At 37.3% G+C, this 16,998-nt stretch overlaps 3 protein-coding genes across 4 annotated transcripts; 2 read left to right on the top strand and 1 right to left on the bottom strand.

Moving 5' to 3' along the window:
- Window positions 1-6,336: 6,336 nt before the first annotated feature.
- On the bottom strand, window positions 6,337-9,904 carry LOC107468190 (uncharacterized). Of its 2 annotated transcripts, none has more exons than XM_016087446.3 (2): window positions 9,050-9,904; window positions 6,337-6,575 (listed from the first exon to the last, which is right to left on the bottom strand). In XM_016087446.3, exon 1 carries the CDS (start codon window positions 9,818-9,820, stop codon window positions 9,050-9,052), a length of 771 nt encoding a protein of 256 aa, XP_015942932.1. In that variant the 5' UTR covers window positions 9,821-9,904; the 3' UTR covers window positions 6,337-6,575. The 2 variants fall into 2 exon arrangements, with proteins under 2 accessions (XP_015942932.1, XP_015942931.1); XM_016087445.3 differs by having other exon boundaries at window positions 9,074-9,904.
- A 1,779-nt stretch (window positions 9,905-11,683) lies between these two features.
- LOC107468113 (heat shock 70 kDa protein) lies at window positions 11,684-14,476 on the top strand. Its single transcript, XM_016087351.3, has 3 exons — window positions 11,684-12,436; window positions 12,512-12,915; window positions 13,018-14,476. Exons 1-3 carry the CDS (start codon window positions 11,818-11,820, stop codon window positions 14,404-14,406), a joined length of 2,412 nt encoding a protein of 803 aa, XP_015942837.1. The 5' UTR covers window positions 11,684-11,817; the 3' UTR covers window positions 14,407-14,476.
- Window positions 14,477-14,742: 266 nt separating this feature from the next.
- LOC107468115 (dynamin-related protein 4C) lies at window positions 14,743-16,998 on the top strand. Its single transcript, XM_016087352.3, has 2 exons — window positions 14,743-15,287; window positions 15,408-16,998. The coding sequence occupies exons 1-2, from the start codon at window positions 14,793-14,795 to the stop codon at window positions 16,932-16,934; spliced, it is 2,022 nt and encodes a 673-aa protein (XP_015942838.1). The 5' UTR covers window positions 14,743-14,792; the 3' UTR covers window positions 16,935-16,998.

Below are 16,998 nucleotides of genomic sequence, written 5' to 3'. Positions count from 1 at the left end.
GTTGTCATCGTGCTAGAGGGCTGGCTGTTGTGGAGCTGCTGCGACGAGCTCACCGCCGGCTAAGGCCCGTCGCTGTCCATGGAGAGTCATCACCGTCTGGGTCGCTGCCGGAGGAAGAGAGATTGCACAAGGGATTGCTGGAGTGGCTCGCTGCTGCCTCTGGCCGCCGGGAAGTCACATTGAGGTCGCCATTCTTCTGTCTCGCCGCTGCCGGAGTTTCTGGTTAATGGGTATGGTGCTGTTGTTGCCGGAACCACCACCGGTGCTGCCGCTACTTGTTTCCCTTAAGTCTGAGTCGTTTGTGGTTGCTGAAAAAGTGGTTTGGAGCTGAGGTTGCGGCTGTCGCTGTTTCGGGTTGAGAGGAAAAGTTCCATTGACGCGTTTGGATTATAGTTTCAACAATCAAGAACTATCGCCAACTCCATCTTATCGCTACTCTAGTCCAAATTCTACGCTCATTCGTTCCATTCTACTTCAATCCTCTTTACCTTGAATTTGGCACTCTGGGTCTGGTATCTTCGGTCCCTTGGGACCACGTTGTGAGTAGGCTTTACATTTATAATTGTTTGATTGTGCATCTATAATTATTTTGACATATATCTATTATGATCTTTGAATTATACTCATTATATTTGCTTTGAACGATTTTAAATTGATTAGAATAATTAATTTATTAAAATTAAATAATTCATTTTTATGAAGTTTATACTTTCGGAACTATACATGAGACTATATATATTTTTGATGAAGTTTTGCATTATTTCAAAATGTTTGATTTTACTTGAATATCTGTTTTTGAAGTATTTGTTGGTACTCACTTACTTTAAAAATTGTGAAATATATTTGAAATCTGTTATGATTGAAAAAGTATGATTGAAAAAGATTTCTGATGAGAAAGTATTATCTAATTTGATTTGATTCGATATCTTATATATTTGAAAGATAAAATATTTGTTGTATTTGAAATTATATGTTTTGAATTGGTTTGGGAGGCTCGTATTAGAAAACCGTGGTTAACGGCGGTTATGACGTTAACTTAGATGCATCTAACTCAGACTCCAGCTAGCAGGGGTGTTGCTAGCCTAACGTGTAGGCCACACGTTAGATCTGTTATTCTGTTAGGGCACACAAGAGGAAAGGACTACCCATAGAGGTGGAGCCGCCCAAGTGTAGACTTTTGATTTGATTTTTGTATGAGAACTCCTTTATTGATTCACTTATTATAATAAACTATTATTTTCTAATTAAAATTATTTTGATGATAATGTTTGTATAGTCTCATGTCAATTATAGATGTATTGTCTAGTCACTGAGTTGCAAAACTCACCCCTTTTTTTCTAAAAATTTTTTTTAGGAACAAATATTTGACTATGTGAGACTTTCTATTCAAGAATAACGGTCTGCAATGAGTACTTATTCTTTGTCGAATTTCTAGAAGTGTATGCTCCATATGTCACAGGCAGGATCCAACCATTCTTAGTTATTTTAATTTTTGTTAAATATATATATAACTATTTATTTTAGAACTTGTAAAATATTTGTAACTTGCTTATTCAACTTATATTTAACTATGTTAGGCTTGCTATAGGATTATTTTCCTGAGCGCCGGTCATGACTCATTTTGGGCCATGACATGCTTTTTTAAATTCTCCACCTCAGCCTTCGCCTCAGCACGGACAGTGGCAGTGGCATTCTCAGCATCAACAGCCAATTTTTGGGCCTTAACCGCCTGGATTGACAGCTCAATCTCCCGCTCTGACAATCTCATGATCCCAACACCAAAACTTGGCATCCTTGGCTGCCTTTATCCTGGCAACCTCAGCCGCCTCCAACTGTCCCTTCAAAATGCCCAAATCTTCCTGAGCCTACTTCAGCTTCCCTTCCAAATGGAAAGTTTGCGAAAGCGCAGGCTAGGCTTTTCAGATGATGGCAGCAGAGCGAAGGAGGGCACCATACACCGACTTAGCTTGGCCAGAAAAAACCACAGTCCTTGAAAAACTCATTAGTCTCAGGCAGCAGGTGCCGGTCAATAAAGCCAGGAGCATCAAAAGAGCGGCCCATCACACAGGGAGTGACCACCCTTGTGCTAACTCCCCCCTGACCAGCGCCTTCACCCGTTTGCACTTGCTATCAGTCTCGGAAATTGGGATCTCCCGGAGGTCATCATCCATGGCGACCCCCTTGTTGGATGATCTCCTGTGAGACCATTTGCGAACTAGGGATAGAGGTCGCCAGAGGAGTTGATTGAGACCACCAACTTCTGGAGTGCGACAAAAGCAGCCTTCGAATGCTACAGAGTCATCAATCCATCAGCCATGCCAACTATAAAAGCAAAGAAGATAGGAGAAATAACAAGTTATAAGATCTACCAACAGAAGACCTGCTCGCCTTGGGATCCCCCATAACGTCGTGATAATTCAAAGGTCGGTCTCTGAAAAGTGCCAACAAGACGTCGGCAATTTTCTTATTCTCAGAAGAGATTCCCTTATAAGTCACTCTCTCATATAAGAATCCCTGGCCCCAAAGTTCTAATGTACGAAAATCCGGCGATCCCCCTCAGGCAAAGCCAAAAGGGATGACAACCCTTGACGGGACGAACTTTGAAATACTCATCCTTGAAACCATGAAATGAATCTTCGAACAAGTCGAAGAGTCAACGATACATCTGAGCTTGGAAAGAAATGTATCATTTTCTGATGTTTTCCCTCCTTATGCGGAATGGTAAACAAGAAGAGTTTGATTCGAGCCGGCAACTCTAAAATGTCACAAACCAACTCAAAGGTTCGAATAGCCGCCCATCTGTTCAGATGCAGTTGAAATGGCACTGCCGAAATCCGGTTCAGAAGAACCATCTGGAATTCAAAAAAAAGGTAGCCGAACTCCTAACTTAGTAAATAGAGATTCGTGCACCCAAATCCAGTCCGGGACATGAGGAGAATGTAAGTTGAGATAACAAACCCTCTCATTTTCGTCGGCAAGCACCAACTCGTACTGCCCCCCCGCCCCGGCCTCACCACCTAACATGGCCCCTTCTTCATGGAGCCTCTGAAGATCCCCCTCGTGCAATCGAGAAGGCGTGCCCAAAATATTGGAAGTTACCCAATGGTAATGATTTGACACACCCCCCGCTGCGAAGATAGGACCCATGTTCCCCTAAACTCCCCTCTATCGCACCATACCTATATCCAAATAGAAATTTTCACTGTCAGCCCACTACCCAGAAACGCAAACATACAAGGAGTTCCTAAACCATACTAAAACCACAATCGAAGCATCCTACCAAAATCCTTAAAACTACACCAAACACAATACCACCAATCAACATTTCTCCATTGATAAACACAGAAGCATGCAAAAACATAGAAATAGTAAACAAAACAAAAATGCAGAAGAAAAATAAAGCGATCAAAGTGACAGAACACACCAACCTGGTTCTTAGAAAGTGAGTGAAAGAAATGAAACAACAATGAGCAAAGAGGCACAACACCAAAAGCCCACCGAATGTTCAAGCAGAGCACAATACTAAAGAAATTCGTGGAGACCGTTTTTAAGAAAGTGAAAGAAGAAAAAGGAGAAGAAACAGTTACAAATGAAAAATAAAACCCCCGACGTTTAAAAAAAAATACGAAAGGGTGGAGGGTAAAATGGAAAAAATACGGAAATTTCTATCTTCTCACTAAGCCTCGTTATGACGCCTTGGGAACCACAACGGACAAAAATCCCTTAGAAAAAACGCGACTACCAAGTGACCTAGACATGTGCGAACCTCCGATCTTGGCTACAAAACATGAGACCTCATCATCCCATTTTCGATAGACATGAGAAACATCAATACCTAAAAGAGTGGCCCCCAAAACAGTCAAAAACTTGGCCCGATTCGCCGACCTTGGCCAGATAACTCGAACGGCACTCCATGGCAGACTCACGACAAGACGAATCCTTCTGAGCAATGAGATTGAGCAAGAACGCTCTCTCACTCTGGGGACAACTGTTCCAGACTATGAGGAGATTCGAATCTGCAACTTCTCAGATAAGTATGAGAAGATTATGCCATTTAAATTATAATTCATTGACATTTATTTATCTATACAATTGATTGTTACGAGTTTTCAATTAGAATGATTTGACCCAAAATAGTTATATACTATTTGATTGTTGTTAAATTAAATTAATTAGATTAACAACAAACACAATTTTTCAATGGTTTACACGAGATTAAAATAACAAACAGATCAAACATGAAAATTCATTGATTCACATTGATTTTCCTTATTCTTCAATTCAAAAGAACAATAAATGTTGAATTTTAATTTAACAAAATTTGAATTTTAGAAATCAAATTAATTGAAATTGTTCTTACATCAACCTCGTAATCGTATTCATAGATTAGAATTAAGGTCACCATTTTACTTCTTTACAACTTCTAATTGTTAATGATATAGTTGTGAAAATAAGATAGATAATAAATAATAAAATAATATATAAAGAGTTTATTAATAAATAAAATTTAAAAAATATTATTTGGTATTATTAAAAATTTAAAAAATAAATTTTGTTACTAAAATTATTTAATAATTTAAATGTTATTTGGATCATCTAATCCTTTGGTATGAAACCACCTATCATTTAAAGCTAATGTTTTCAATTCAGTTTGTGAAGACTACTCTGGTTGAGAATTTTTCCGTAGACACTATGTATTCTTAAATAAATTCAGTTTGTGGAGCACGCCGAAAATTCGCCGGACACAGAATCGCCGAAGCCCGAGAGGCAAAGAAGGAGAGATGAGCAGAGGGCAGAGTAGAGACAAGACCAAACAGCGACGCCGGGACTTCGATTTGCTGAGGACTGACGAGAATCGAGATGAGACAAGGACCGGCGACGGGGAGACCGACGGGCGACGACGATGAGCTGCTGAAGGCTGAAGCCGAGGGTCAGAGTCTCAGGATCAGGGAAGGGTTCTTGGGTTAGGGCCGGCTGTTGACTGTTGTTGGTGGGATTGGGAAGGAAAACGGAAAGCTATTTATATTATACGTAAATTTACAAAATTACCCTTTAAAAAAATGACAGTCCGCTGGACAGTCCGTCCCACTCTGTTTTGACCCGCGGTTTTAACGGTGCGGTTTAGGCTGATTTTTAAAATTTAGCGAGCTCAAAATCTCGCTCCAACCCATTTTTTGTCGATTTTGGCAGTTTGACCCAGCGGATTTGATTCGTTTTGCCATCCCTACTTCTATTATCCCGCTATGAGGATTTACAACATTAGTTTAAAATTTTTTACTAAAGTTTGTACTATGAGAAGAGTAAATGAATGTAATGAATATGTCATGAAGGTGTGGCTTCAGGCTTCCGCACCATCATGTAGGGCACAACAATAATAGCCTTATGATTAGAAGTGAAAAAAGACCAGAGGCTATAATTTGATTTATGTTTAGCTTAATTTGATTTAGTCTTGTTATAAAATAGATACAAATTCAGATTTTTATAAAAATTTTAATATGTTAATAACTCATATTCAAATTTACTAATTAATTTTCTTGGTTTATCAAATCTGTTTGGATATATTAAAATATAATTAAATATATAAATAATTTTTATTATTAATAAAATTATAAGATATTGTAAATTTATTATATTTTATTATAAATATTTATGAAATAGTCATTTTAATAGATATGTAGATGGTTATTTTAATTTTTATATGGATGGTTATTTCATCGAGTTGAATTTAGTTATATATAATTAAAATATGGTAGATGTTCAATTAATTAGGTATGCGAATGATTATTTTTATCCTTAAGTGGATGGTTATTTTCATTAGGAGTGAGCGATACCAGTAACGGTGTGTGGCGATGCTAGTGATGGTGTGTGGCAAGCCAAGCAACGATGACGAGGAGGAGCCCTTTGGGAAAAAAAATTGATGCTTTGATAAATTTGAGTATAATGAATGATTAACATTTTTAAATTATTGAATGAGATTTTTTGGTTGAATAATTTGGATGGAGTGTTTTTTTTTTAAACTTTGTTCGGCTAAGTTTCTAGTTTATTATTCGTTATTCTATCTAGCGGAGCCAATTTTAAAAACACTAAAACGTATCTTGTTGCCATTTTTTTGGCTTTTATCTAGGGTGTAATCGATTCGGTTTGATTCGATTTTGGACCGAAAACCAACCAAACCAACCTGATCGATTCTACAATGATATCAACTATTCGGTTAGCTGTTGTTTGAACAACCGAACCGAACCAAACCAACAGCAATTTAATTCGGTCGATTTTTCGGTTTTTTACACCTAATAATCAGAATTTAAATTACAATAAAATGAAGTTTAAAACCGTCAATAAACAAAAATAAACTAAATAAACTAAAATAACAAGAGTATATCACATCCAAATTCAATACAAATTCAACTTAATTAAACATAAAACAAAGGCAATTAAAAATGTCTAACAAAACAACAAAAATAAACACACTTTAAACCGAAACAGTCACTTTAAAACAAATAAAAACCAAACAGCCACCATGCTTAATTTGAATCGACACCAGACTCATCATCATCTTCCCCCGGTTGGTGCAATTTCTACAAAATAAAACAAAAAAATCAATATAAATTATAAACATAAACCATGAAGGAACTACAATTCATTATTCAACTCCCTTAGGTTCATAGTTATTAGTTAATTACAATTCATTATTCATCTACAATATATTTATCTATCTATCAATCTATCAATATATGCACAGAGAGAGTAAGCAAGTAAATGATAAGAAGAACCAAAGCAGAAGTCATTTGATTAACAGCTCATAAGCAGAATCAAAGCAGCTCATAAACAGAACCATAATTAATTCATTTTTAAAGCCAATCAACAGAATTTAAATGATCATATACAATCAGATATAGCAACATAAAATTAATGAAATGAGGGACATGTATGTTCTATATATAAATTGAAAATTTCTCAATGATGATGATGATGACCTTTAATTCCAATGTGAGTTGTAACTTTTCCCAGTATTTTTAGATTTACAATTACTTACACACATTCATCCAAAACAAGAGCAAAAAGACGCCAAAATTAATTACATAATATTCAAAACTCATCCAACAAGATTGCTGAAATCATTTAGTTTTTTTATTTTCTGTGATGGTATTAAATTTTATATTAATTTATAGAGAGATGATGTTATCACTCTTTTTCTACAAATTCATATAAAATATAATGTAAACAAATTATGTAAGGAATGATTATTAAAAATAAAACTGGCATTATTATTTTTCCAATTTAAATATGCATTTAAGTTTCGCGCATTGCCGAGGTCTAAATCTAGATTTTAATAAATTGAGACAGCAACAATGCGTTAGAAAAATATTTTTGCTTTAAAATTAATAAAATATTTTTAAACTGCACTCGATACTAATTAATTATTATTAATTAAAATTGTTTAAAATTGACTGAGTTGTTTATCTATCATTTTTCTTTTCAATTTGTATAGAATAAATTCTCAAACAAAGAAATTATAGGAATAGCCGAATAGAATGAAGAACGAGAGTTTTATTTTTTTTAAATGAAGAATGAGAGCAATATATACAACTATTCCTACCATCCACAAAAAAGGGCCCAAATAAAAAATTTGGATGTCAAAGCGGCAAAATGTACATCGACAGGAAAGCCTAACACCTTAATTGTCATCATTGACAATATTCGAATAGTACGTATCACCAAAAACAAAAATCACAATTTGAAAAATTGGAAATTAACAATGTGCTTAACATATAGAACCCCAACCATCACACGAAGACATGAGATGGTGTTGTAAGTAGTGGTGGTTTGTATAAGGGTAAGATTATCATTTTCATAGTATTGTTATTTGTATGTTATCATGTTATGACATATATTTAACTACCAAACAAGTTATGTTTCATTGTGTCTGTTTCACCAATCGCAGCCTAAGTTAACACAACTTTAGCCATCTATCATACAAAATACTTGTTATGTAAGGCTGCGTTTGTTTCTAAGAATAGGACAAGACTGAGAACAGGACAGGATAAGACACTGATGGACAAAGACACAAAATTTTGTGTTCTTGTATTCTGTTTGGTGATAAACTAGAACAAATTATGAAAATTCAATTTATTCTCATTTTTTTTCATTCAAAAAATTTGAGATGAAAAATATAATAATAAAAAATATAATTATGAAAAATTAACAAGAATAATGAAAAAAAAAAGTTGTGTCCCTTGTTAGTGTCTCTGTATCCTTCCTGTCAGGATGGACACAAAATACACTAATTCATTGTCTCTGGACACATTGTCTCTGTCCATATCTTCTCTGCCAAACACGATTTCGTGTCTGAGTGTCTCTGTCCTGTCTCTGTAAACAAACGCAGCCTAAGCTCCCAACAATATTATTCATATAGAGTGGCATGACAACTAATTTGTTACTTCACTTCCATTGTTCTACACATTCTACCCCATGCTAGTGTTGAGTAATTTGTAGAGTTATCTAAAATTTGATAATTTTCCATTCATTTAATTATTTTCAGCCATAATAGGATTACTAAAAATTATCGTTTTTAACCTCGAGAAACATAATTAACAGACAATTGTTTGACTTAGCAATTAGCATAGTATTCTCTTTCATTGTTTGTTATATTTCTTCTTGAAGTTAATGATTCTGCCATAGAAGTAGGCCAAATACTTGAAACTTAAAAGCTATAGCTATATATATAATTTTTGTTAAAATTGCCTATAATCTTAATATTGAACAAGCCAAACTAACAATTAACATTTAAACTTAGAGCAACTGAAACTAAGCTGAAGGGAAATCAAAATTGAAAGATTGTCAAATTGGTTTTTTGTGAGTTGGGTTTTGGTGAACAAGTGTGGAAGAAAGGTTTGCAGCCTAAATCTTTACTAAAAGCCCTCCATTTTGCTTCCCTTAAACACACAATTTTTGAATGAATGGAGATAAATATATATCATAAAATACTAAAATGCCATGAACCTAAACGTACCAAAATAAAATCAAAATGCCAGAATTCCAAGATATATACCTAGGAGGATAAGGAGCTATTTACTTGATATATTAACTGAGCCTGTTCTGCATAGAATTCAGCTATCTCCGCATGCAATTTTTTTTCAGCATCTTCGAACTTCCTCCACCTAGCCTCGATCTCTTCCCTCTTTGAGACTCCAAGCAACTCTATTCCCTTTCTAATATAACCTTCACCGTAAGGCTCACCAAAAGTCCCATCGTACCTCAACATTTTAGTCAAAGCTAAACCTTCATTTGAATGAGGCACTAGTGCCTTCTTCGGGGTACTCTTCCCAGCCTTCTCATCTTTCTCACTGAAAACCTTCTCAAAGATGTATTTGAACTCGTCACGTGATTTATTTGGATCCTCTTCATCGGAGCCGGCGACGTCATCGTCCTGTGCCTTCTTCCCACGCTTTGGTTGGTTCGAGTGGTCGATGCTGTTCTTGGCTGCGCGCTTTGACCCGGATTTGGCTTCACTGACAGCAGACGAAGGTTGAGACTTCAACTTTGAAGAGGCTTTAGCGTTTTCCAATAGAGACTCAGGCTCAGGGTCGGGTTCGGGCTCCGAATCCAATTCTACTTCAGATGAAGAAGACGAGGGTTTGGAAACCGTTTGCGGTTGAGGCTTCCTGGGAACCAGCACGTGCTTGTCACGTTCATCTTCGCCTTCATCTGTGTCTTCGTCTTCGTTGGATGAAGCAACTTCATCCTCTCCCTCGCTGCTATCTTCTTCTTCTTCTTCATGGTCAGAGTCTTCAAGAGGAGCCACATGCTTCTGCTTCGCCATGGAAAGTCGGAGATTCAGGAGGGAAAGTGTGAATTTAGGATTAGGGTTTGAGTTAGGTTCACTCTGTGGACTGTATTGGCAGTGATGTGGTGACTGGTGAATTTTAAAGGCATGATTAGTAAAGTATAATTAAATATTTTATGGGCCTTGATTGTGTAGGAATGTTTCGGCCCAGAAGTTGAAAATGATTTGGGTCACCCAATATCCAAAAGAGTCAAAACAATTTTAGTAAAATAAAAATAATGATACAACCAAAAAAAATAAAAATAATGAGAGTTGGCAGCAGAGGCCCAGTACAGATGGTTTACCTATCTGCCTCATACAACACGCATCCAAGTTCTAATCCCAAACATGGGTCTAATGTTTAGAATTGGAGCTATCTAATTCACTTGAGCAAAAGTAACACTACTTTAATTCTTTATACCAAAAATAAAAATGTTATACACCTAAATTTTTTATAAATTAAGTCTAATTAAATTAAATGATAAAATTAAAAATAATATTAATTATAAATAATTTTTATTATATTAAATTAATTTAATTAAACTTAATTAACAAAAAAATTTAAATATATAATATTATTCACAAAGAAAATACAACAAACAATACGAGATATATATAAGACAAATACTCAGCATCTATAAAAGGATATGTAACCCTTAGTATTCTTCATAATTGTCGTATGAGAAATGGCAACAACGGGATGACATTTGAGTATCAGGATTCGATATTGTTTCGCACTCAGCGTCAGCGGCGGCGCATTAAATTTATAAACCCTAACAACATAACACTGGAGTAACAGAATTCCAAACTGATAACATTTATGTCATACGAACTTAACACAAGCGGATAGAGTTCTAAATTAAGCCTACAGACCTAACTCCTAACTCATATAGCAACGTTCGAGATCTACATGACTACCCTAACAATAGCAACATCATTAAATTTAACAACCATAACGAAACTAACCTCGAAGTCGGCCGTCCCGGCATAATGTGTCGTCTCATTCAACTTGTTTATGTCTTAGTCATTCCTCACTTGGTGTGCCATCACCGCTTGGGTCAAAGGTATGGTCAAAAAGGGTTAAAAGATGGGAGAAAGATGTTGAGAAAGTAAAACTAGAGCTCGGAAGTCAGCTGTAAACAACTTCTATATATAGGGACGTACGGGCTATATCTTGCTTAGATTGTAAACGAGATGACAATGCGCATATCTCGTTTACACTGTAAACGAGATATACACGTGTCACGCTGACGTGTCATAACTATAAATGAGATATGCGCATTGCCATCTTATTTACATTGTAAATAAGATATAACAAGAGAATTTAAATCGATAATTTCTCTATAAAATATTTATTTTATTTATAAAAATAAAAAATTCACTGAAAAATAGCATGCGTAATATTAGTATTCAAACATCCGATAAGAGATTAAAAAAAAAGAAAAAGAAAAGAAAACAGCCAATAAGTGAGAGTCCTTAGCTATGAAGGAGCCACTGAAAAGCTAATATCAAAAGCCTAGTAGAGGAGGGTCATATTATTTGTAAACTAAAATTAGATAATTAATTACTTTTATATATTAAATTGTGAGCTTTTATTTTTTACTCATCCAAACTTAAAATAGATACTAACACTGGATAATTAAGTGAGAGTAACAAAAGTCAAATAATATAAAATGAATTCGAAATATTTCTAAATATATTTTAACCATTGAAAATTAGTTTGCCTATTAAGTACTATTAACTAGAAGATAATATTGGGATGAATGATTGAATCCACTAGTGAGTGAATTTTGCTTTGTTTGTAAAAGTCAACCCAACTTGGTTATGGAGGAAGTTACCGACACCAAACCAATCAGCTTCATGGTTGCTACCTCGCAGCTTCCCCAAAACGCTGAAAATCACATCAACCATTCTTAAGTTTCCAATATTCTCACAATTTCACGTTATATATAAACACATAACGCGTCTCAGCCACACTACTTGAGTGTTTATCAATGGCAACAAGTTCAAGTTCAAGTTCAAGATCAAGCAACAATGGCAAAGCCATAGGAATTGATCTTGGCACAACCTACAGCTGTGTCGCAGTGTGGCAGAACAACCACGTTGACGTCATTCCAAACGAACAAGGCAACCGCACCACTCCTTCTTGCGTTTCATTCACTGACACTCAAAGATTACTAGGCGATGCCGCCATTAACCAACTCTCCTTGAATCCACTCAACACTGTCTTCGATGCCAAACGCTTGATCGGTCGCAGGTTCAACGACCACTCAGTTCAAGAGGACATGAAGCTGTGGCCTTTTAAGGTTGTCCCTGATCCCAACAACAACAACAAACCACTCATTCTTGTTAACTATAAGTGTGAAGAGAGATACCTTGCACCTGAAGAGGTGTCTTCCATGGTGCTCTTCAAGATGAAGGAGGTTGCTGAAGCTTACTTAGGCCATTCTGTGAAGAATGCAGTCATCACTGTCCCTGCTTACTTCAACAACTCTCAGAGACAAGCCACCAAAGACGCCGGAAAAATTGCCGGCCTTAACGTTATGAGGATCATAAACGAGCCTACTGCTGCTGCCATTGCTTATGGCTTCGACAAGAAGAGTTGGAGGGAAGGTGAGTGGCTATAATGCAAGAATTGTTATGATTTTCTTTCTTATGGAATATGATGCTTGTTTTTGTGGATCATAGGTGAGAAGAATGTGCTTGTGTTTGATCTTGGTGGTGGCACTTTCGATGTTTCATTGGTAACAATTGATGAAGGGATGTTCAAGGTGAAGGCCACTTTGGGAGACACACATTTGGGAGGTGAAGATTTTGATAACAAAATGGTGAACCATTGTGTTGAATTGGTCAAAGGAAAGTACAAGAAGGACATTAGTGGGAATGCGAAAGCTTTGAGGAGGTTAAGGTCACATTGTGAGAGGGCCAAGAGGAATCTCTCTTCCATTTCACAAACAAGAATCGAAATCGATGCTTTGCACGAAGGGATTGATCTTTACCTCACTGTTACTAGAGCTGCATTTGAGGAATTGAACAAGGACTTGTTCAAGAAGTGCATGGAGACAGTGGAGAAATGCCTAATTGAGGCTAAGGTACTATCATTGAACAAATAATTTAAGTTTCTGACTGATCTTATCACAGTTTTGTATGTTTTTCTAATACTTATATGTTCATGTTTTTGTGCAACATACAAGGTTGACAAAAGCCAAGTACACGAGATTGTTCTTGTTGGTGGCTCTACTAGAATTCCGAAAGTTCAGCAACTCTTGAAGGAGATGTTTTGTGTCAATGGTATGGTTAAAGAGCTTTGCAAAAGCATCAATGCCGATGAGGCCGTGGCGTATGGTGCTGCAGTTCAGGCAGCCATATTGAGTGGTGAAAGAGACAAGAACGTGGAGGAGCTCTTGTTGCTTGATGTGTTGCCGCTAAGCCTTGGAATTGAAGCTTCCGGTGGAGCCATGTCGGTTTTGATTCCTAAGAATACCATGATTCCCACCAAAAAAGAGAGGGTTTTTTATCCTTCATATGAGGATCAAAGCAGTGTTATGATCAAAGTGTTTGAAGGAGAAGAACCAAAAACCAAGGATAATGTCTTTCTCGGGAAGCTTGAGCTCCAAGCACCAAGAGGAACCTCACAGATCAATGTTTGCTTCGATATAAACATTGATGGCATTCTTGAGGTCACGGCTGAAGACAAAAGTTCGAGGGTGAAGAAAACGATCAAGATCAACCACAGGAATGGAAGGTTGAGGCCAGAAGAGTTGAAGAGAATGGTGAGAGATGCAGAGAAGTTTAAGGAAGATGATGAGGAAGTAAAGAAGAAGGAGAAGGCAAAGAACTCGCTTGAAAACTATGCATATGAAATGAAGCAAAAATTGAAGAATCTAGAGAAGAAAATTGAGGAGGCAATAGAATGGTTAGAGAGGAACCAGTTAGCAGAAGCAGAGGAATTTGAGTTCAGGAAGCAAGAACTGGAAGATGATCTGAAATCAGATTTTGTATCTAACGTTGTTCCAAACCCTGATGAGTCCAAGGTTCCAATATGGTGTACTTGGAGGGTTCCACCAAGTGGTTGGGTTTGTCTCAACACTGATGGTTCAATGTTCCAGAACAGAAACAATAACAACAAAGCAGCATGTGGGGGTCTAGTTCGAGATTCCTCGGGTAGTTTCCTAGGTGGTTTTTCTGTTAAGTTAGATCATGCCACGTCAGTTACAATGGCAGAGTTGTGGGGTGTTGTTCATGGACTCAATCTGGCTTGGGATCTTGGGTGTAGAAAAGTGAAGGTGGATATTGATTCTGGAAATGCTCTTGGATTGGTGAGGAATTGTCCTGTGGCTAATGATCCTGCATTTGGGTTGGTTTCTGAGATTAATGCACTTGTGAGAAGGGATTGGTTGGTGGAATTCTCTCATATACTTAGAGAATCTAATCGTGCTGCTGATAAAATGGCTCATTTGGGACACACTTTGGATTCGGGTCTTAGTGTGAAGCGGTTCATGGAGGCACCCTCTGCTGTTGTTGACATTCTTAATGATGATGTTGCTGGTGTTCCTTTACAACGTGGTGTTCATGCTCGTTAGCATAATTTTCTTCTTCTTGTCTTGTTTCCTGAAGAAAAAAGAAACGAATAATATATATTTTAAGAACAAAGTAAGTGTCGAGTGAGTTGGAAGAATGTAACATAGGATTCTCTCTACTTTATATGCTTCTAAAAATGTGTATATACCTTGGTTGATGTTATCAAATGTTTATGAATTATTTGCATTTATGGAAAAGTGCAAAGTTCCTCAATAACAAAGCAACAAAGAGATCCTATCTATGAGAATCAGTTACCCTACTTAACTGTCTCAAGTCAAGTATGAGTCTCCAACACTTCACTCCCTCTTTTTAATTCTATTGATTTTTTCTCATCATGCATTAAAAACAATCATTCATCCACATAGAAAGTTACCGCACTTGCTGGAAAATGGGAGATGAAAACCACATTCCTCACAACAATGATTACAAAACCATCTCAGTTGAAGCAGGAGCTCATGATGCTAACTTCCATGCGCCTCTTGTTTCCTCTTACAATGATCGAATTCGTCCAATTCTTGATGCTTTTGAGGACCTAAGGCGTCTCAACATCACCAAACAAGGCATACAACTCCCAACCATTGTCGTCGTTGGCGACCAATCTTCCGGCAAGTCTAGTGTCCTTGAATCTCTTGCCGAAATTACCTTGCCCCGTGGACAAGGTATCTGCACTAGAGTACCCTTGATCATGAGGCTCCAACACCATCCACTCCCAAAACCAGAGCTTGTGCTGGAGTACAATGGGAAAAGTGTTTCCACAGATGAGTCCCGTGTCTCCGACGCTATTAGAATAGCCACTGATGTGCTTGCAGGTGAAGGCAAAGGGATTTCTAATTCTCCATTAACTTTGCTGGTCAAGAAGAACGGTGTTCCTGATCTCACAATGGTTGGTCTCTTTGATGCATAAACACTTCAATTTTAGTCACATATGATTATTGTTTGTGTATTAAATGCATGTAAAGGTTATTCTAATTCTCAAAATTTTGACTATGATTGTTCAACATAGGTTGATCTTCCTGGTATAACTCGGGTCCCGGTTCATGGCCAACCTGAGAATATCTATGACCAGATAGTGAACATCATAATGGAGTATATAAGACCAGAGGAATCCATCATCCTCAATGTCTTGTCTGCAACTGTTGATTTTTCTACTTGTGAATCCATTAGGATGTCACAGAGTGTTGACAAGAAAGGAGTCAGGACTCTTGCTGTGGTCACAAAGGTTGATAAGGCTCCAGAAGGTCTTCTAGAGAAGGTTATGGCTGATGATGTCAACATTGGTCTTGGCTATGTTTGTGTCAGAAACCGCATTGGCAATGAGTCCTATGAAGAAGCAAGAATGGCAGAAGAAACACTCTTCCGAACTCATCCATTGCTATCCAATATTGATAAGTCCATAGTTGGTGTCCCAGTTTTGGCACAGAAGCTGGTTCAAATCCAAGCCAATAGCATTTCCAAATTATTCCCTGAGATTGTTAAGAAGATCAATGACAAACTCAGTTCTCATGTCTCTGAACTGGAGAAACTTCCCAAGAGTTTGACTTCTGTGGCTGAAGCTATGTCTGCATTCATGCATATTATTGGATCAGCCAAAGAGTCGCTAAGGAAGATTCTCCTAAGAGGAGAATTCGATGAATACCCTGATGACAAGAGCATGCATTGCACTGCTCGGCTGGTTCAGATGCTTGATCAGTACTCAAATGATCTCCACAACTATCAGGAAAGTGATTCAACCAAGAAGAACTTCTTGATGGAGGAAATCAAGGTGCTGGAAGAAGCCAAATGGATTGGACTCCCAAACTTTGTGCCACGCAGCACTTTTCTTACTCTGCTACAAAACAGAGTGAAGGCAATATCAAGAATCCCGGTTGAGTTCATTGAGAGGGTTTGGGACTACCTACAAGAAGTGGTGGTTTCTGTTTTGGTAAACCATTCAGAACACTATCACCAACTTCAAGTGGCTGTGCGAAGATCAGTGCAGAATGTTATTTCCAGCATGAAGGATAAGTCTATGAAACATGTGATGGAGGTTGTTGAAATGGAAAAGATAACAGATTACACTTGTAACCCCGAATACATTCGCGATTACAAGAAGCTCATGGCCAATGAGATTGAATTCACAGAAAATGTTTTGCATTGCAAGGGTAATACTAAAAACCCATGTTGGGTGAATCTTGAAGGTTTTGGAGAAGTTGAGGTTAGTCATCTGAGGCAGTATCCATGTTTGATTTCCCAGGCTTTTGACTTGAGAATGAGGCTAATTTCCTATTGGAAGATCGTGCTGAGAAGGATTATTGATAGCACTGCATTGCATTTGCAGTTCAACATTAACAGCCTTGTGAACAAGGATCTTGGAGAGAAAATTGTGAATGAGATGGTGAATCCATATGCTGGTGGAATTGAGAGGTTGTTGGAGGAAAGTCCGTCGATTGCGAGTAAGCGTGAAAGGCTTAAAAAGAGTGTAGAAGTGCTCAGGGAAAGCAAGGATGTTGTGGCTCGAATCATGGATAGAATTTCTGCTGATGCAGATTAGAATTTGCAGCAAGTCTGGTTTGATGTCTGTGAATTTGTGTTACTTACAGTACAAAAATTCTATT

Source organism: Arachis duranensis, chromosome 10 (genome assembly GCF_000817695.3).
Source record: "Arachis duranensis cultivar V14167 chromosome 10, aradu.V14167.gnm2.J7QH, whole genome shotgun sequence".
NCBI classification, from domain to species: Eukaryota; Viridiplantae; Streptophyta; class Magnoliopsida; order Fabales; family Fabaceae; genus Arachis; species Arachis duranensis.
The sequence above is the reverse complement of the archived record's forward strand: the minus strand, read 5'-3'. Positions and strand labels throughout refer to the sequence as shown.